Source organism: Bos indicus x Bos taurus, chromosome 15 (assembly GCF_003369695.1).
Source record: "Bos indicus x Bos taurus breed Angus x Brahman F1 hybrid chromosome 15, Bos_hybrid_MaternalHap_v2.0, whole genome shotgun sequence".
Classification (NCBI taxonomy): Eukaryota; Metazoa; Chordata; class Mammalia; order Artiodactyla; family Bovidae; genus Bos; species Bos indicus x Bos taurus.
The window spans coordinates 18,267,816-18,288,720 of NC_040090.1; the positions used below are offsets into that span (position 1 = coordinate 18,267,816).

The 20,905-nt window shown below is 42.2% G+C and overlaps 1 protein-coding gene across 9 annotated transcripts in view; it reads right to left on the reverse strand.

The window, feature by feature from the left end:
* Positions 1-603: 603 nt before the first annotated feature.
* The window catches only part of CD44 (CD44 molecule (Indian blood group)), an 87,853-nt gene continuing 67,551 nt past the window's right edge, over positions 604-20,905 (reverse strand). For 5 of the 9 annotated variants that reach the window (XM_027562669.1, XM_027562670.1, XM_027562671.1 and 2 more), the window contains 6 exons: positions 20,359-20,448; positions 19,303-19,497; positions 16,537-16,602; positions 12,147-12,218; positions 10,008-10,086; positions 604-1,547 (listed from right to left, as the gene is read on the reverse strand). In XM_027562669.1, the coding sequence (XP_027418470.1) occupies positions 1,343-1,547; positions 10,008-10,086; positions 12,147-12,218; positions 16,537-16,602; positions 19,303-19,497; positions 20,359-20,448 (707 nt within the window). In that variant the 3' untranslated portion in view covers positions 604-1,342. The remainder of the gene's footprint in view (positions 1,548-10,007; positions 10,087-12,146; positions 12,219-16,536; positions 16,603-19,302; positions 19,498-20,358; positions 20,449-20,905) is intronic. The other 4 variants (XM_027562668.1, XM_027562674.1, XM_027562675.1 and 1 more) reach the window with 3 other exon arrangements.

Sequence of the window (20,905 nt, forward strand, 5' to 3'; positions counted from 1 at the left end):
GTGGGAAGCCCTGTAACCTTTTGAGGGATTCTCCAGCCACTTAAGTTAACCCTGAGTAGTAATGGCTTTGAATGGAGACCACTGGCTTGAAAAAACATAATACAAACACGGCCATAAAAATCCTCCAACAGGATCTGCACTGCTCCCTGCCCCACTTTCCCTACTTGTGCCAGTCTGTTGGCTACTGTCTGTCCTCCTTCATTTCTATTGGCTTCTCCTTTTATTACAAAAGGTTAGAAGGCACTTGCGTGTTGTTTTTGGACACCACCATGGAACATCACAAATGGTAGGTCACGCACATGTAACGTGTCTTTTCACCGCCTTTCCGGGGAAAGAACAGGCAGCCATTCATACATAAAAGCAGCTGAAGGTCCTCCTCTCACAATTTTGGTTGTAGGACAGGATAGAATGCCTTTGGAACCTCAGAAATAAAACAGTACTGTCTCCCCTGGTCCTCTGTGAGATTTGGGTGAGTGAGCCTGAGCGGGGGCTTTGTGGCTCTGAGATGAAGACTTGCAAGGAGGATCTCCTTGCCTCTTTCTGATGAGCTGTTGGGACCCAGGCTTTGCTGGTTAGGAAACTGAAAGATCACAGCACAAAGGGTTAAGGTGGAAGAAGTACAGGTGTTTATTATGAATCAGCATAAACCCCTTTATGCCTCTGACCAGGTAGGTAACCAAAAAAAAAAAAAAAAATCACTGATCAAAGGACCTCCAGGGTTTCATATTTCAAAAACACAGATAAATAGCTTACTATAGATAAATAGCTTCACCGTTTGGGTATTTCCCAGAAGCATCTGAAAATTTTCCAAGGAGTCTGTAGAAGGGGATGTGTAACCAGTACACCCCCATCCCCAACCCCACTTGAAAGAAATGCCCAGGGATTGGGCTGCTGGAAGGGCAATATGGACCCATTCAAATTTCCTACCAGGTGCCAATCCCTCTTAGCCCTGGGGATGTCCTTAGCAGGGGGCTGTTCCCTGGCAGGTGGGGTGAAGAGGAAGATTGAGGGTCAGGAAGATGGACGTGTGGCTTTTGTTAGAAGCTGCCCATCACACACCTCAGGGAGGTGAGACGCTTCTCAGTGGGGACTAGAACAGTCCAATTCTTGCTGATTATTAACTGGGCCCTCATTTCAGAAAGCAATGCTGTTTTTATCAACTGGATCTGACTTTGAAAAATAAAACACAAAAAACTCCCAAAAAAGGAATAGAAAATTTTATGCTAAAAAAAAAGATCCCCAATGAAACAATCAGTAGCACATTGCATCTGTGAAGTGTCCCAGCTCCCTGTAATAGTTGTGTCTCCAATGGTGGTTTATTTCCAAGGTCATGAAGTAGGTGTTACACCCCAATCTTCATATCCACATTCTGCAAGTTCCGCGTCTCATCTGCCGTCATGAACTGGTCTTGGGTCTCTGACGACCCCTTGTTCACCAAATGCACCATCTCCTGAGACTTGCTAGCTTCTCCATTGAGTCCGCTGGGCTTTCTCTCCTCCATGGTTCCATTCCCATTGTTGATCACCAGTTTTTTCTTCTGCCCACACCTAAGAATTGAAAAAAAAATTGTAAGAGAAATGGGTATGATGATTCTGTCATCATTGTCACAGTTAATGCCACCATCACTATGGTTTATGATAATCTGAGTATATTTCATCCTACTGACTTTTAACAATCAGCACTTTTCACAGCAAAGTCCTTGACCCAGTAGCCAAAGCATCACTTGTAAACTTGTTAGAAATGCAAATTCTCAGGCCTACCTCAGACATCTCGAATCAGAAAACTCGAGGAGCGGGGACCAGGGTCTGGGACTTAGCAAACCCTCACGGGCTACCTGAAGTGAGTCTGAGAATCAGTGGTCACAGCTATGGGAAGCCAGTGCTCACTGTACTTCCCCATCACAGCTAAAGAAATCTTGGGCTCAGAAAATTCCGTCACTTGCCTCAGTTTATTCAACAAGTGCTAAGAGAATTGGGATTCAAACCCTGGTGTGTCTGACTCCCAAGTGCTAACTCTCGTTCCATCATATCATGTAAGGGAAACATTTGCCTCTGTTAAACTCTGGCTGTTTCTGCAGGCTTAGATAAACCATCAACGGGACGACTGTAAATCATTCTGATTTGTGTATTCAAGAAAGTCCCGTTACTTCCTCTCCTAGTCAACACTTTGTTGGCGTTGTCAGGGTTATTATTGCAAATACCAAGAAGAATGAGGCAACGCTTTTCTAGAAGTTATAGTGTTAGTGTTAGTTGCTCAGTCGTATCTGACTCTTTACAACTCCATGGACTCTAGCCCAACAGGCTCCTCTGTCCATGGAATTCTCCAGGCAAGAATGCTGGAGTGGGTTGCCATTCCCTTCTCCAAGGGATCTTCCCAACCCAGGGACTGAACCCTGCATTGCAGGCAGATTCTTTACCATCTGAGCCACCAGGGAAGATATAAGGCCACACTGATTTTTCCCTTATCCTTGGCTAATTGCCATGTAACCTTAGATATGGGAAGTTTAACTCTATAGGACAAGTCGTTCACTATTTAAGATTTCTTAATAACATTACTCAAATGCAGAAGGTCTTCTATAGAACAGCATGACCTTGATCTTGTTGCTGGGTCAGGGCATTGCCTTACCCCCGCCCCAGCCTGAAGCAATGCTTCCTCTTTCCTGTAACATGATCACTGCCACACATCAAGAAGTCAGATGCTGCTTAAACAAAAGCAAAGGTACAAACCCTCACAACTACAAATAGAGTGGGAGTGAAGAGAAGTGTGCCTTTATTGGACACTTCCTGAATGTCAGGCACTTTCCATGTAATTTCATGTAATCTTTACAGTAATCTCACAAAGCAGCTGTTATTCCCATTATACAGCAATGGAAACTGAGGCTCAGGGAGGTTTAGTAACGAGCTTGAGGTCACACAGCCAGTAAGAGGGACAGAGTCAATATTCAAATGTAGGCTTTTATGACCTAAAGTCTGGGCTCTGCCGCCCTTGCTTTATTCATGCTGCTAACCATCTGGAGATCTGGAACAAGTATGAAGTCGGAATTGTTCACTTTGCCGCTGGATATTTGGAGTTGTAGAGACAAAGCTTCTATTATTCATGATCGTGGGCCAATCCCTCTGGAACTGCCAAGGCCATAAACTTTAATCACTTGTTTGGGGAAGTGGAAATTATACCTCCCGAATATGAGGTTGATCCTGTATCCTCTGGCATGACTCTTGATGAGGGCAGGAGGAAGGCCACTTGACCTCTGCTGGTCTGTAGAGCTGGGCATACAGATGCAATCCACATAGACAAGAGCAGGGGCTTGGGAGGCCTGGCTTGAGGGCCTTACTACTGTGTGACCTCGGGCAACTCGCTTAACTTATCTGAGCCTCAGCTCTCTTATCTGTAACACCAGACTGTTAAGAGCACCAGCGTCACAAGACTGTGGAAATCCCTTGAAACAGAGGCTGGCACTGGATACGTGAGTTTACCACCATTCTGAACAAGGTAGAGTAAGGCAATTGAGGCCTTGGATAAGCACTTAGAACGGTGTCCAAAACACAGTGAATGTTCAAGAAGCACTTGCTGTAATTGTTAGTGTAACCAGAGCCATGTAAAATGTTTGGTTTGTTTCTTCTGCTACCTCCACTCCCCTTGGTATATTTACGATGAAGATGTTGTAAAAGGCCAAAGGTGGGTGCTGCTTGTGTTTTTTTCAGATTACCAAGGGTTATCTCATTTGTCTTTGCTTTTGCAGTTTTTTGTTTAAATTTAATTTTTTTGTAGTACAGTTGATTTACAATGCTGTGTTACTTTCTGCTGCACAGCAAAGTGATTCAGTTATACACGTTCATGTGTACTAAGTCACTCCAGTCCTGTCTGACTCTTCAACCCCATGGACTGTAGCCCACCAGGCTCCTCAGTCCATGGGATTTTCCAGGCAAGAATACTGGAGTGGGCTGCCATGCCCTCCTCCAGGAGACCTTCCCAAGCCACAGACTGAACCTGCATCTCTTACATCTACCTGCCTTGGCAGGTGGATTCTTTACCCCTAGCCCCTCCTGGAAAACCCTCAGTTATACACACACCACCCTTATGGCAGAAAGTGAAGAAGAACTAAAGAGCCTTGTGATGAAAGTGAAAAAGGAGAGTGAAAAAGTTGGCTTAAAGCTTAACATTCAGAAAGCAAAGATCACGGCATCTGGTCCCATCGCTTTATGACAAATAGATGGAGAAACAGTGGCAGACTTTATTTTCTGGGCTCCAAAATCACTGCAGATGGTGACTGCAGCCATGAAGTTAAAAGACGCTTACTCCTTGGGAGAAAAGTTATGACCAACCTTGTGAAGTCACTTGTCAGTCATGTCGGGCTTTTTGTGACCCCATGGACTGTAGCCTATCACGGTCCTCTGTCCATGGGATTTTCCAGGCAAGAGTACTGGAGTGGGTTGCCATTTCCTTCTCCAGAGGATATTCCCAACTCAGGGAAGATGACCAACCTAGACAGCACATTAAAAAGCAGAGACATTACTTTGCCAACAAAGGTCCATCTAGTTAAGGCTATGGTTTTTTCCAGTGGTCATTATGGATGTGAGAGTTGGACTATAAAGAAAGCTGAGCACCAAAGAATTGATGCTTTTGAACTGTGGTGTTGGAGAAGACTCTTGAGAGTCCCTTGGACTGCAAGGAGATCCAACCAGTCCATTCTGAAGGAGATCAGCCCTGGGATTTCTTTGGAGGGAATGATGCTGAAGCTGAAACTCCAATACTTTGGCCTCCTGATGCAAAGAACTGACTCGTTTGAAAAGACCCTGATGCTAGGAAAGACTGAAGTGGGGAGGAGAAGGGGACGACAGAGGATGAGATGGTTGGATGGCATCACCAACTCAATGGACATGAGTTTGAGTGAACTCTGGGAGTTGGTAATGAACAGGGAGGCCTGGGGTGCTACAGTCCATGGGGCTGCAGAGTTGGACACGACTGAGTGACTGAACTGAACTGAACTGATACACACATACATATATTCTTTTTCATGTTCTTTTCTATTATGGTTTATCACAGGATATTTAATATAGTTGCCTATGCTATAAAGTAGGACCTTGTCATTTATCCATGTTATATATAATATGGGGTTGGCCAAAAAGTTTGTTTGTTTTTCCCATAACATCTTACAGAAAAACCTGAATGACCTTTGTGGCCAACCCAATAGTTTGTATCAGATGGTCTTTGGAGAAAAGGTATCTTATTAAAGTAATTTCCATTCATCCATCAAACGGGTACTTGAGAAGTTGGATGAAACAGTGCGGGAAAGTGATTTATAATCATAAGATAAATGTTTGTGCAAGGGGCTGAGGTGGGGATTAACATTATTACCCTAAATGAAGCTGATTTTGAAAGTGGGTAACATTAGACCTGCAGGGTGGAGGAATGTTGTGCTTGGATTTGATCCTGCCCCCATTTCCCTCTGGATTTATGAGTCTCTGTTTTCTGTCTGAGTTCTTTCAGGAGGGCAGGGTGATGCTCATAAATAACTCAGCCCAATATTTGGTGCTCTGGGCAATTCATAAGTACTTTTAAAAAGCAAGCTCTCATTTTTTTCTTTCTTATTAGTTACAGGAATTTAAAAAGAAACATTAGAGCTAAAGGGACTTCAGAGGTGATCCAGCTTATCTCTTTTCTGAGTCCAAGAAGTCAAGCATATCACCCAAAGCTACCCCGCTAGTTATGGCAGGAACTACAGTCTAATATTTACAACTTAGACTTTTTGACTCTAAAGGTCAGAGATCTTTACTGAACCACATCTTGCCTGTATCTCCTTTCCTCTTCAATCTCAGGCATTAGCTGAGGACGCAAGTAACCTCACAACGAGGAAGCTGTCAGTCTGAAGCCTGGCCAGGAGTGGGTGGGCAGGCTATGTGGGGTTTAGAAGCCAGGAAATATATTCTTTAGGGCATGGAGGAGTTTATCTTAAAAGTTAAGGGGTAAGGTAACTTAACAACTGGTTTTGGGACTTCCCTGGTGGTCCAGTGGTTGGGACTCTGAGCTTCCAAAGCAGGGGTTGCAGGTACAATCCCTGGTTGGGGAACTAAGAGCCCACATGTTGTTGTTTATTCGGTCAGTCGTGTCCAACTCTTTGTGACCCTGTGGACTGTAGTCCCCCAGGCTCCTCTGCTCATGGAATTTCCCAAGCAATAACACTGGAGTAGGTTGTCATTTCCAACTCCAGGGGATCTTCCCAACCCAGGAATCGAACCTGTGTTTTCAGTTTGGCAGGCGGATTCTTTACCATTGAGCCAACCGGGAAGCAAGATCCCACGTGCCATGGCCAAAAAGATAAAAATAAATAAATAATTCTATATGTAAACATCTGTATTAAGTTCATACTAATGTCATCAGTTCTAATCCATTACTACAGGGATCATTCTGGCCTCCTCCCCTTCCTTAAAAACAACATCAATAGCAAAAAAAAACAAAACAGAAAACAAGACTGATCTTACGCCTCATCTACCTGACAGTCCTGAAAGCAGAAATCTATTTTGCAGTGTGTTGGAGCTTTGCCATTCCATCCAGTAGACACCAGCCATAGGATATAAACTAATTCAAATGAAATAAAATCAAAAATTCACTTCTTAAGTTGAACTAGCCACATTATGAGCCTCAGGAGCCATAAGTGGTTAATGGTTGTATATGAGCAAAAACATGGAACACTTCCGTCATCACAGAAAGTTCTACCAGACAGCTCTGTTGTAGAGGGCAGAAGGAGTTTGGGTGAGCTTAGATTAGAGTGAACTAGGCTGCAGCTTAAAAGAAGGAAGACATTTCTAAGTCATGGAGATTTACGGAGGGGACACACCAGGCTGAGGGGGCATGACTGCCCTCGGGGATGTAGAGACAGGATGATTATTCCCATGACCGTGCAAGCAGGCAAAGGCCTTTTCTGCACAATCGCTACAGAAACATTCCTTAATCACTTCTCTTCTGTGAAGCTTTCTCTCTCCTCTTCACACAAATCCGATAAATTCTTTAAGGAGAAAGGCATCTAACTTCCTCTCTTCAGTCTCATCCAATATCTACCAATCCAACTGATTCCTAAAAGAGCTGTCACCTCTCACAGAGAGTGAATAAAGTTCTGATTTCCACTGGAAAGGTGCAATTCAAGGACTCTGGTTATAAAAAGAACAGCAGAAAAGGTAATAATGTGGGCTATGACGGGGACTGGGAAAGCGAGAGAAATTACAGGACCCCTAAATCAGCATCTTTAAGACGATGGAACTCACAGATCACTCCTTCACGGAAGCCCATGTTTAACTCTCCAACCTCAACTTCAGTAGTTAATGATTTTCCACATCTATCTTTTAATCCTAACTCATATAACACGGCCTGGCCTAGAGCATGTTGGCAATAAACAGTAGCTGACTCAAAGTGAACAGGCCAATACTGCCACAAAACCTCAAGATTTGTGCAGAGAAGGCATGGTACCCTTTTTGTTTTTATCTTTTCCTCCTCTGTAGTGCCGACGTCACAGATGCCCCTCAAAAGACACTTGCTGAATAAGTGAATGCCTGGTATAGGCCTCTTATTTTCAAACAAACTTTCTTTGATGAAAATAGGATTCTGTATCCCTCTAGAATGCCACGCTCCAAGTAGAAAGGCCTCTCTGCCTTTTGAGAGGATTAGAAATGGGCTGCTGGCTTTAGAATCACAGTGTATATCCCAGGGCCTCTGCAGCCGTTAATCAGTCTTTAGCTCTGTGGCAAATCTGTTTTCGATTATCAAATCAGGACATGGTAATTCAGAGCATCCGAGCAGCTACTCTCCCGGTGAGACGCTTGCTCTACCGGATCCTGTGTGTCCCTGTTTGCCCGTTGCCAGAGTGACCACTGGTATTGGGAGGAGGGAGTGGGGAAGCAAGGGGGCCTGCTTATGCTGCTGACATGATGGGAAGTGACACACGAGCTAACCAGTCACACTGCAGGGACTCCAGCTGCTCGGGGGACAGCTGAGACACTTCTCTGAGTTCTCCCCCACGTTGAGAGCATCTGAGGCCAATGTTTCTATGGCGACATGTACAGAGCTTATAGGCTGTATATGTGAGCAGAAGTGGTACATTTTAGGGCCTGGAATAAAAGGACTGATTTCCAATAACAGGAAACTCATATTTAATTGAACAAAAGTCATCTACGAAAAAAGCACAGAGGCTGAAGGAAAGTATAAAGACTCTTTGTAAGGGCTCCCTAAGTCATATTTAAATTCAACTAAAAAAAATCTCTTTCCATTTAGTCATGGGAGATTTTTAGGAGGTCCTTCAGATTTCTTTTCCTAGTTTTTGTTCCTTATGCAATTGGCTAAATTTCTTTTTGTTTTACAGATAGCAAAAAGCACTTTCATTAACTTGTATGAATATAAAATGACATTATTTTATTTCCTCCAAAAAGGAAAGATACTGCATGAGCCATAAATGGCAATGGAATTAGCTGTTCCTTGGCTTTCCAAAAGCCAACAAGAAAGATTCTAGAATTTTCTCCAGGTCTTTTCCCAAATGTAGGGGGGATTTTCTGACCTGTTTGATGATCTAATGAAACAATAAATGTGGCCCACTTGGAAATAAGATTCTTTTTTGCTTTATAAGAAGAAACCTAAAGGGACATTTACAAAAAGTTTGATGTTCCTCTGCATTTTTTTTGGAGAAAAATTGTGCATCTTTGAGTATCTTGAAATTTAGAGCTATATTTCTGGAGTACTCCTGTGAAAGTTCATTTTCTCTGATGTTAGAATTACTGTTTTCCTTTGCTTAATTTTAAAGGCAGCGTTATTTCTAGAGGCTGGTCACAGCTCAATCAAGTATATGCAGGTATATCATTCCAAAACAACAGGCCTTGGTTGAGGGAGGGAGAGAAGAGATGTCTGATGATATGAAAACAACCCACATGCCAGTTCTAGAGAGGTGACTGTCTATTTTCAGACTTTCCATGGAAAGTCTCAGGGAACTCTTCCTAGGCCATAACCTGAATCCTTTTGCTGACAGCTTTCAGAAAGCAGAAAATAGTGTCACTACAAAAAAAAAAAAAAAAAAAAACAACCACAAAATCACAAACCCAATGCCTGCTTTACATAAGGGTTCTAGAGGTTTCTAGGGGCCTCAGACAGGCTAAAGGGCCAATCCTTGAATCTCTATACAGCATTTTTGGGTACTGTGAAGACACTTGATAAATATTCGTTCAATGAATCAAAGTGAAAGTGTTAGTCTCTGAGTCCTGTTTGACTCTTTGTGACCAGATGGATTGTAACCCAGCAGACTCCTCTATCCACGGGACTTTCCCAGTAAGAATACTGGAGTGAGTTGCCATGCCCTCCTTCAAGGGATCTTCCTGACCCAGGGATTGAACCCAGGTCTCCTGCATTTCACCATCTCAGACTTTTCACCATCTCAGCCACCAGGGAAGCCCAATGAATCAATGAATGAATATACTATTTCATGTCTTACTGGTGAGATATTGCACAACTCTCATCACATACCCTAAAATTAAGACCCACAAAAGACCCATTTAAAATCAGATGTCCTAAGAATCACAGTCTCCCTTCTCTAAAGAATATACCAGAGCAGAGCTTCTTAAACTGTACTGTCCACATGAGTCCCTGGGGTCTTATCAAAACACAGACTCTGATACAGGGGGCTGGGGTAGGGCTTGAGATGTAGCATTTCTGACAAGCTTCCAGGGCACAGAGGCTGCTGGTTGCAGGGGCTACACTCTGAGTAGCAAGGACATATTGCCTATGGCTTTTTTTTTTTTTTTGATTGATTGAAGTATAGTTGACTCACAATATTCTATTAGTCTCACAAATACAACATAGTAATTCAACATTTCTATAGATTACACTCCATATAAAGTTAATACAAAATATTGGCTATATTCCCTGTGTTGTGCAATGTATCATTGTGGCTTGTATTTTATACTTAGTAGTTTTATAGCCTAAGTTTAAATGATGCCCTTTCAAAGTTAAGGCCCCGAGGAGCATCGCCTTACCTTCTCCTACTGTTGACAGCAATGCAAACCGCGAGAATCAAAGCCAAGGCCAGGAGAGATGCCAAGATGATCAGCCATTCTGGTGGGAAGCCAAAGACATGCATGAGCTTGGGGAATGCACTTTATAAATTGACCTGGTCCAAACAAGAGCTAAAGTCGGCTCTACACATGGGTCCAACCAAAGGTCTAGCCAATAGCCAGCTAATAGTAGAAGAACCATTTTGCTATAGGTCTTTGTCTAACAGGCCTGTTTATCATACCTTATGATCAGTCAAGATTTCCAAGTTTCCCCAGGAGAAACACATTTCCAAAAAGCATAGAATGAACTGTAAAACCTGTAGATACCTTTGGTGCAATATCATTAAATAAATTAAAAGACTGTTCCTTAAAAGTATCATTCCTTTTCTATGTGAGAGCATTCGCATTACATTTTATTAAGGAACAAAAATGGAGGTCATATACTAGTGGGTGGCAGAAATGACATCCCTGTGGAGAGGTCAGGAGGGTCATTTGGCAAAATTTGTCAAAATCCTTCAAAATGTACAGCCTTTGATCCATCAGTTATACTTCTAAGTATACAGGACCTCAGACTTGGCTATAAAGACGTTTCTTACTGTGCTATTTATAAAAGTTGGAAACCATCTACTATTCAGCAATAAGGGGTTGGTTAAATGAATTAGGGTCCATCCGTTGTACTATGTGCTAAGATACAGAGGAAGACTAGTGAATGACACTGAAAAGCTGTGACCAGCCAGTTGGGAATGAGTTTACTAATCAGTGTGTCAAATTACATGTTTGTATAGAAATCAGATAGAAAAATAATGGAAAAGACACACATGAAAATGATTACCATGGTACTCTGGATGGTGAGGTAACAAGGGAATTATATTTTTACCCTTTTGTTCAGCAGTATTTTCGAAAATGCCTCCAATAATTAGTGTATCACTTGTAAACCAATAAAATGTCACATACATGTTTTTAAAACCAAGCTGTAGTAGGATTAAAATATAACTTGACAATCTGAATAAATTCAATAGCAAAGTAGATTGTATATCCATGCAATGAACTGAAGCTGAAGGAACAAGAAAGATGGGAAGTCATTCACTGGCTATTCTTCTTGGACAATCTTCATTTTCCTCTGATTTCCTACTCGGTACTGCCTCAGCCTGATCCCTCCCTGGTTAGATGAGTTTGGGAAGCGAGGTTGAGTCAGGAGATGTGGAGGCTGACAGAAAGGTATCCTTTCTGTTCTTTCCCCATGGGTCTAGCCCTAAGATGCTCCACACTCACTCTCACTAGAGCTGGGGAAAATCCTGCTGCCTGATTATAGCAACTGCATCCCACCCACCCCCTTAGTCCACTCCTCCGACTCCACATGCTCTGCTCAGGTAAGTCAAGGCAAGGGGACATAGGCCACACCACACTCTTCCCTCTTCCTAAGGGAGGCTCAGCTTGAGATCTCTGTAGAGCGGAGAATTAAAAGAATAATTTACAACCCTAGGAAAAACCTTCCTTAATTGTAATCCCACTTTACACATGTCCAGTTTGGAGCCTAAGTCAAAGAAAGCATTGGCCTCAAATGCCTTAAACCTTGATGCTCAAGGGAGCCAGGTGGCCCAGCCCTCTCACCATATTCTGAAACTTTCTTCTCTCTGAATCAGTAAAGATTGTCCCTCGTGAAAAAGTAGTTTGGGGACCAGAAGAATATTTTCACTCCACCCAACACACATGACTCTTGTATTTCCCCATCGTCTGCAATGTGAGGAGAAAGTTACACATCCACCCTCAAACCCGGAAATATAGAGGGAACTGGCCTCAAGTTCCTGTCCCCTGGGACAGGAAGATGACTCACTTGGGGAGAGAGCTTTAGTAACTAACAAGGCACTTCTTTGGGACAGACCAGGGACAGGTCCGAACATGAGCTCAGCCAATCTATGGGACCAAAGCAGAAGGAAAGATTTCATTCTTTCTCAAGAGGCTGTGGTACGGTCATTCACCCTTTAGCTCACAAAGAGGAGCCATCAGGTTCAAGGGTAGACATGTAGGAGAATGTGCTTTCCAACTGGTCTATTCTTCCCTTCTGTGACATTCAGAGAGACCTGCTTTTAGCATTTTTTTCCTTCATAGCTCAAAACTCACCTGGAATTTGAGGTTTCCGCATAGGACCTGAGGTTGTGTTTGCCCCATGTTCTTCACTCCCACTTGAGTGTCCTAAAGAGAAAAAACAACATCTCTCAACAAAGTCTGGAACGTGTAACCAGGAGTTTCTTACTGAGCAACGCATAAGGCCAAACTCTACAGACTATACCACTGCAAAGCTATAGATGCCACCCACAGACATCCATCTTGTGTTGTATGAAAGAAACATCCCTCCAGAAAAGCTCAGTTTGATTCAGGGTAAGCTTTAGAAAAGTCGTTTTTCAACAAGAGTATGAGAATTTTCAGCCGTACAACTATGCAGTGTTTAAGAGGCTATAAATAAATCAAGACAGCCCTGGATTCAAGTCCTACCTCTGTCTCTCCCCAGTAATATCTGCTGGGACAAGTCTCAGCAGATCCCTCGCCAGGTCTGTTTTCTCACTCATAAGATGGGGGTAATAATAGAATCTGCTTTGTCATAATTTTACAGAGGTTTAAAGAGGCGAACAAGAATGGTAATTGTGTGCAGTTACTGTAATAGGGAAGAACCTTTGTTTATATTACCAGCTAATCATTAAAGAAATGCTATCTATAAGCTTAAATTATACATAGTGGCCCATCTCTGGGAACCCTGCCTTCCAGGGAATGAGCATTAAGCTAAAATATCTTGCTCTAGTTCATAGGAAGCATCCTGACAAGCCCCACCTGTGAATGACTGTAGGAAGGAAGAAATTAACAAGCCTGATGGAAACAAGGAAAAGTTTGATTTCACTTCTGTCCCTGTTAGTATAAAAGAAGCCTGAATTCTAACTCAAGCAGGATGGTTCTTTGGGACACTAGTCCACCGTCTTTGTCTGCTGGCTTTCTGAATAAAGTCACTAATCCTTGCTCCAACAACTCATCTCTTGATTTATCGGCCTGTTGTATAGCAAGCAGTACAATCTTGCACTCAGTAACATTACAATTCTCTATTTTTAATTTAAGACCTTGCTACCCTAGACCAGCAACATCACCATGGGAGCTTGCTGGTAATACACAGCCTCAGGTTTCATCCCAAACCTCAGAATCTTCATTTTAACAAGATCCCCAGGGGATTCAAATGCTTCAGGTAGTTCAAAGCAAATCTAAAAATTACATCCAACGTCTTCAATAGTCATAAACATTAAAAAAAAAAAAAGGATTCGGGGTAGGGTGGGGTGGGCAATGTCCCTTCTCTTTGTGAAAAATCACCCTAAGGAGAGCGCCTGCTAATATGTCTATATTCCCAAAACATGCACTTCTTAGAAGACAACCTTCTCTGCTGCTACAAAATCAAATGAGGAGACAAAGAATCCAAACTGGAGGGAAGCAGGATAAAGAATTCACAAATCAGAACAGGAGGTTCATCACAATGAGGGAGGAATCATGTTTTAAATGAAACTTCTAAGGCATTTTGTGAAGAGACTCACCCAAATGAAAGCTTTGGTGTGTGTGTGTGTGTGTGTATGTCTGTGTGTGTGTTGTGCTTCCTCCACTGTTTCAAAACAAAATGTGAAAAATTCCCACTAAAATAAACTCTTTCCCCCTACCCAATGGGAACCCACTGCAGAATCCTGAAGGGTTCCCAGGGAAGAAAAAAAAAAAAAAAAACAGGAAGTCTGTTTGGCTAATCAATAAATGAAGATGTTGTTGTTGTCATCAGTCAGTTGCTTAGTCGTGTCCGACTCTTTGTGACCCCATGAAGATGGGCAGAACTTAAATAGCCTTTTCTCAGAGTCAAATTTCTGACTGTAGATGGTGAACTCTGAAATTTTGATGGCTGTGGTTATTTTGAGTAGAATGTCTCCTGTTTATGCAATTCAATGTACTAGTTAAACTCAAAATGGAGCAAAACAAATTCTACTGGACATCTGGCTGTTTCAGCAGGCCATTTTGACAGTGTCTTCTGTCAATCAGAAGGAATCCAAGGGGCCTCCTCTAGCTGCCTCCCAGAGGCCTTGGTCATTATTGGCAGGTGTTTGCCTGAACAGGTCATGGGATACTAGCTGTCTAAACTAGAGATCTTTGCCTTGATAACCACCTAAGAGGTAAACCACTCTCGCTGGTCTGTCTCTGACTCACAGCAACCTTTGATATTTGAACGGGAGGCCATCAATGGGTCATCATCTCTTTATTTTGATTTTCATAAAATGCGCTCCCAGAAAGCAAAGATCAGGGTGTGTGTACAACCAGATGAAACCTTCCATTTGAACAACGCACACCTGCTCAGGAGGCAAACATAAGAGACTAACCCCTGCCCACCTGATTCTTACTTCAAGAACGAGCCGGAGAAGACGAATGAGACCCAGCAGGCCTGGTCTTGCACCCTAGAGCTCTGCGAATCCAGCCGGGGTAGGGCTGGTTGGGGAAGTAAGTTCTGCAAAGAGGGATGCTTGACAATGCAGTTGGGAGGTGAGATCCAATCTGAGACATGTGCACAGGTGGCTTGCACTGTGAGGAAAAAGTCTAAACAGTGCTTCTCAAACTTGAAAGTACATACAAACTGCATAGTGGGGGTAGGGCAGGGTAGGCCTGGATAAAATGCAGTTCTTGATTCAGTGATCTGGGGAGTCCGCATTTCCAGCCAGCTCTTAGGTGATGTCCCTGCCACTGGTCCAGGGACCATGCTTGGAGTGGCTGAAATCATTTGATTTTAAAGAGCACCCCCCCCCCAAAAAAAAACCCAAAAACTAAAGAGCACCTCCTTATAGTAATACCTCCATATAATTTTCAAAACACTTTCATATTTTTAATACAGCATGCTCTTCACAAGAGCTCTAGGAGGTAACAGAGGCCTGTGTCCTGATCTCCTTTTTCACTAACAAATTGAAACTGGAAAAGGTTAAATGCCCCACCCAAGGCCCCCAGAGAGCCAGGGACTTCTGTCTTTATTTTAGAAGCATTTCTACTGGGCTTCTACATCCCTGTGCTCTTACAGGATAGGTTATTACTGAAGCCACCATGTAAATATCCATTTCAATATTTGCTTTAAGTGTGTGAGCCTTCAAGCTTAGAGTCAACCCTACTCCCAGCTGGGAAGGAAGGGAAGGACAGTAGTTCATATGGGGTTCCTTGGCTGACATGGGGTCACCTGGGCTGGCAATAATCAGGGAGACCACAGTGAGACAGCACGGCAGAACCTTTCGGGAGCAATATTAGTGATCACAAGTCAACCTGCCTCATGGCAGACTTTTGCTGCCTGGAGTGATTTTTCTAGAGGTGTGATCATTACAGTAATTATGGCAGTAATGATGGTCATTACAGGGTATTTCTCCAGATCATGCTTCTGAGAGGCAACACAAGATCCCTGGGCTTAAAACCTGGCTTCACCATTCAACTCTACCAAGTCAACTCAGCCAAGTTGCTTAGCCTCTCTAAGCCTTAGTTTCCTCATTTGTAATACTAGGATAACATAATTACTGATAGAATTAAATGAGAACATAAAAGATGAAATACGGGGAATCACCGATACCTGACCGTTGATCTACAGAAATGGCAGTTTCAGATGGTGCAGCCTAACACGTGTATAGTGTTCAGAACGATGCCACCAGCACACGGTAAATTCTCAGGAAAGGCTAGTTATTATGCCATGTGCGGTGGGCAGGGGAATTATGCTAAAGACTTTACAAGTATACATCATTTAGTCTTTAAAACAATGTGTGCATGGGTGTGCATGCTCAGTCACTTCTGACTCTTTGTGACCCCATGGACTGTATCCATGGGATTTTCTTGGCAAAAATACTGGAGTGGATTGCCATTTCCTCCTCCAGGGGATCTTCTTGATCCAAGGATCAAACCTGAGTCTCCTGTGTCTCCTGCATTGCAGGCAGATTCTTTACCCACTGAGCCACTGGGAATGCCCCTTTAAAACAATGCCCTGTGACAATTATTATCATCCCAATTTATTTGGTTAGGAAATCAAATATCAGATCCTTTTAACAAGGTCCCTCATTGGCATGTGAAGGAGCTGGAATCAAACCCAGGCCATTCTTTCTCCAAAATCTATGTTCTTAATCACCCTGGTAAAATGCAGTGTTAAACTGAGCACCTGCCTGAATTCTTCCTGATTTTTTCAGATGGAAGAATTTTCTCAAAAGCAGTCATCCTCAAAGTGGAGTCCGTGTCTGAGCAGAATCAGCATCACCAGAGAAATTACTAGAAATACAAATGCTCAGGCTTCATTCCACTCCTCCTGAAGCAGAAACATTTAAGGATGGGGCCCAGCAGTGTAGTTTGATAAGTTCTCCCCGTGACTGTGATGCATGCAAAGAATGTATAAAAACCACTTCTGGGGAGACACTGACTCATACATCATTAATAATTAGCAGGTTCCATGATGGTAACAGTAAATGACAAAGCAGCTCAAACTCACCAGCTGATTCAGATGCGTGAGTTGTATAGGATCTTCCACTGGGGTCGCGGGACGAGCCGTAGTCTCCTGTAAGAAGCAACAGAGGGAAGTTCAATTCCATACGCTCAGTTACGTTACATCTGGGCTTCCTCACCTGTGCATTTTCATACATCCCATCACAAAGTCTTTTAAAGGTAACCAAAAATAATGACAAAGGAGTTTCGAATGGGTCCATGATATGAATTATTGTCATTGCTTCCTTTACTGATGAGTGGGTTAGAGCGTCAATCAAAATTTTAAAAACTGGGACAGCACAGACCAGTAAGGATGACCATAGGAAGTGTGGCTTCAGTAGAAACCCCCAAATTGTAACTCTACCAAAAATACTATGATGTCTTGGCAAGTCTGAGGTTGGGATTTGATGTGTCTTTGACATAACGATTATATGCTTTGAATTATGATAGATGTGATCATTGGGAATGCATGTACTCTGTGGCTTAGGGCATGGGACGTTTAAAGAGATTTCTCTGAGGCGGGAAATTGAGAAATGTTTTGTTTGTTCAATAAAGTATCTTGGGGTTGAGTCAGTAAGGATTCAAAAAGAAAATTCAATTCAATTTAGAGAAAATAAAGTCTGAAAATAAGTGAAAAAGAAATGGGGAGATAACTAACATGTGTCTAAGGTGGCTACCTGGTTATTAGAATATATTTCAAATCGTATTTTCCAAAAACAAATCTGTATTTTCAATACCAAGAGTTAATATAACCCCATCTTCTCAAACATCCATCACCAGAAGGCTTTACATTGAAACAAGTTCATGAATTGCTAAAATTTGGATCCACAGGTCAAATCTCGGGTTCAGAATATGGAAACTCTGGTTCCTCCCCCTCCTGCCTGCACATTCCCTAAAATTATAATGAAATCTTGAAGCAAAACGAAACAGGTTCATAAAATGGCTATGGTCACCCATTACGAAAGATTCCTCTAAGGAATACACAGTAATCTGATCTTCACAATGTCCTTATTTAGAGAAAGTGGAGATAGGCGATCTGTAATCTCTTACACAATTGTATGGAGGAGATAGATTGCGTTGTTCCTTGGCCGATGGTTAGAAAAACTGAAAACAGCATTTGCTGAAATGCTGACACCAAAGCACTCAATACCACCACCATCACCACCACCACCACCGTCACGATCTTTTTCACCACTACCATCACCACCAAGACCACAGCCACCACAATTAAGGATGTTTTCAAAAGAGGGAGAAAAAAATATATGGGAAGAAATTAGCCTTATCTGAGTGTTCTGGAAGAAAATCAAGGATGATAGATTGTTTAATCCATGGAGAACTATGGAAAATCTGTCTGCACCACTGCAGAATGCAGAAGGAATCAGGGTATGTAACTATCGATTTTGTAGAAAGCATTTTATTTACTAACAAATAGGCTATGTAATCCTTTGAGGCTACTGTAACTGTTAAAATTGCCATTTAAATTCACTCGGCTGCATAAAGGGCCCTATTTTGCCAAGAGAAACCAGGCAGTGCTCTAAAATTCATTTCTCCAGAAGAATACTGGCACAGCTACTTGGAATTTTTAATAACTGAGGGCAGCACCATGCCGAATAAAGAACCAGCAGGTGTAAAGGGGCTTTGTCCTGCCAATACTGTTGAGGTCAGGATTTTTAAAAACTGTTTCCCTTGAAGCCCTGAGATGGGCAGCCCAAGCATGTGGGCTCTAAGATACAGGCCAGGCACATGGCATTCTGTCCCACAACAGTCATGGCATCACACCTGTCATCTGCCTTATATATTGAGTTCCCATGAGATTTATTGTTCATTTGAGGGGGTATGGGGTAGGAAAAGACATGTGCTACTACATATATATATGTATGTATATGTTTAAAATAACGGATCTTTAATATTCCTTAATGGTTGAATAGTAAGAACACTTAAATATCTGGCACCAGGAAGAGATAGTTCAATTTTAGTTTCTTAGCTAGGGTAAGTATTTTGCAGTTCCCTTTTCTTCAATATTAGTTTCTTAATGCAAACAGAGAAACAAAAGTAGAAGTGGGAAGGATGGCTAGATCCACGTGTAACTTAATTGAATAAGTCATCTTCGATCAACTCTTTGCTCTTACAAGAGAAAGGGTCAGTTCAGTTCAATTCAGTAGCTCAGTCATGTCCGACTCTTTGGGACCCCATGAACTGCAGCACGCCAGGCCTCTCTGTCTGAGAAAGGGTAGCTAGTCATAATGTAGATTAAATCATGAAATTTAAAGTGTACACCATAATTAGAAGAGGTATCCATCCATAAGCCCTTCACCAAAAATAAAATTCACCAATCTATCACCAATAAAAGAATAATTTCAGAGCAAAGATATTAGTATAGGGAAATTATTCACAAGTTGGATAAAACCTTACATAAGCAGCATATATTAGCTGAATCAAATGAAACTGATACTTGACTACTTTTACTTACAAAAATGTCGATTTCATATGGTTCAGTTAAATACATCAGAAGGTCAGGAATAAGACAAAGAAAGAAATTCTACCATAACAACCAAGTCACAAAAAATAAATGGAAATTACACAGGTAAATAAAAGCATTATTCATCTAAAGTAAATCTACTGCATTAGAATGATGACCTGTGATGAAAGCCATTCCCATGACACAAATCAATCTAATTACAGTCTACACAGAGAAGACGTTCTTTACTATATGAAAGTATATGTTGTTTCTTCCTATAGAGAAAGCAAACCAGATATCAAATGGGCAAATTACCTGGTAAAGTAAGATCAGCCTTAGAGGTGGAATCTCCAACAATAGTAACTTCAGTAACTCCAGGGGACCCAGTCTTAGTAGGGGTCACTGGGGTGAGGGTTGTGTATTCATTTGTGTCTGGAGAATGAGTGTAACCTTCCATTGAAGCAGTTGCATCTTCAGGAAGATTTCCACCTCTTCTGCCATCGTTCCTATCTGTGTGGAGGTGGAATCAACGGTAAACCCACATTGGTAAGATCACCACCCAAAACATGCTTGTCTTCAGCATGTGCAAATGCTGCAAAAACTTTTCACTTGTTATTTGTGAACATGGAGCAAAAGATGGTGCAGTTTGTCACCCTATTGAACAGAATCAATATTTTGCAGTCAATACCATCTGGACATCGTTCCGTGGAAGAGAGTGGCGGTCCTAATATCTAGAAGAGACATTCATTGCAACATCTGCCTGGCTTATTCAAATACAGTTTATGCCTCTAGAACTGTTACCTTGAAACTCGGGTACTACATAATCTTGAGTTCTTACTCAATTGAACCCACCGCTGATGAAGAGGAAAAAACATGTTACTGAATTGAAAGGTAAAATGAGGCTGTGCGGTTGGGATAGCAAATGCAAAGTTTCAAAGATGTGAGGCTTTGATTATTCTTTCCTTTCCTTGAACTGCTTCTTGGTCACCTGCACCAGGGATTTGTGGTCCAGAGGATAAATGGCAAAATAATATTATTAATGCAAGGAAAATAGAGAGTGCTATAATTCAGATTTTTCCACCCAATCACACACCAGCAATCTGTTACTCTTAAACAAAGTCACTAACTCTAGGGTTTAAGAAACCCAAACTTGAAGATTAAGAAAATATAGTTTGCATTTAATAGACAATGGCTGCTAAGAGATCTACCAAGCAGAAAAGTCAGAGAACCATCACCAGCCACACCTTCTGATCAGGAGTAACAGCATGACAACAGCCAACTGATGTACCTCCACCAAAGACACTGCAAAAGCACACATGGTTGATTGACTTTTCTCAATAGCTGAAGCCACGTGGGCTTTACAGTTCTTACTGATAGATGTTGGAGCAGCAGTCGTTGAGTGGCCTTGGTCTTCTTCTAAGCCGCCATGCGATGGAGAGAAGCTGTGAGTATCACTCTGCTCTGTTTCAATGAGGGATGAGTCCAGTATTAATTGGGGGCCATGAGACAAATCCTCCATTATCTGCTGACAGGGAGGATCTGATACAGTCAGATGGGTAGGTACATAGGAATACCAAGGTGTTTGCATGCCATTCTCCTCTGACTGAAAGAAATGCACAACAGAATTCTGCTTTGCCCCTTAGCTGGTTTTGTTTTTCTGTATAATAAACAAGGTGAAGTGCCAAGATGGAATCTAAGCCAAAACTTTGTCCACCCTGGATCATCCTGGCCCAATTATAGCACTGCTTCCTGTCACTCAGGGAAAACCCGAAAACACAGAGACAAAGCAAAAGGAACACTTGAACCCCGGTGCTCCTATCAGCCACCAAGAGCAATGTCACTGTGTGTAAGAAGTGTGACTACAGGGAAAGTAAACGCCAGCAGAGCAGGTAGTGTACCTGTAACCACAGAAGAGGAA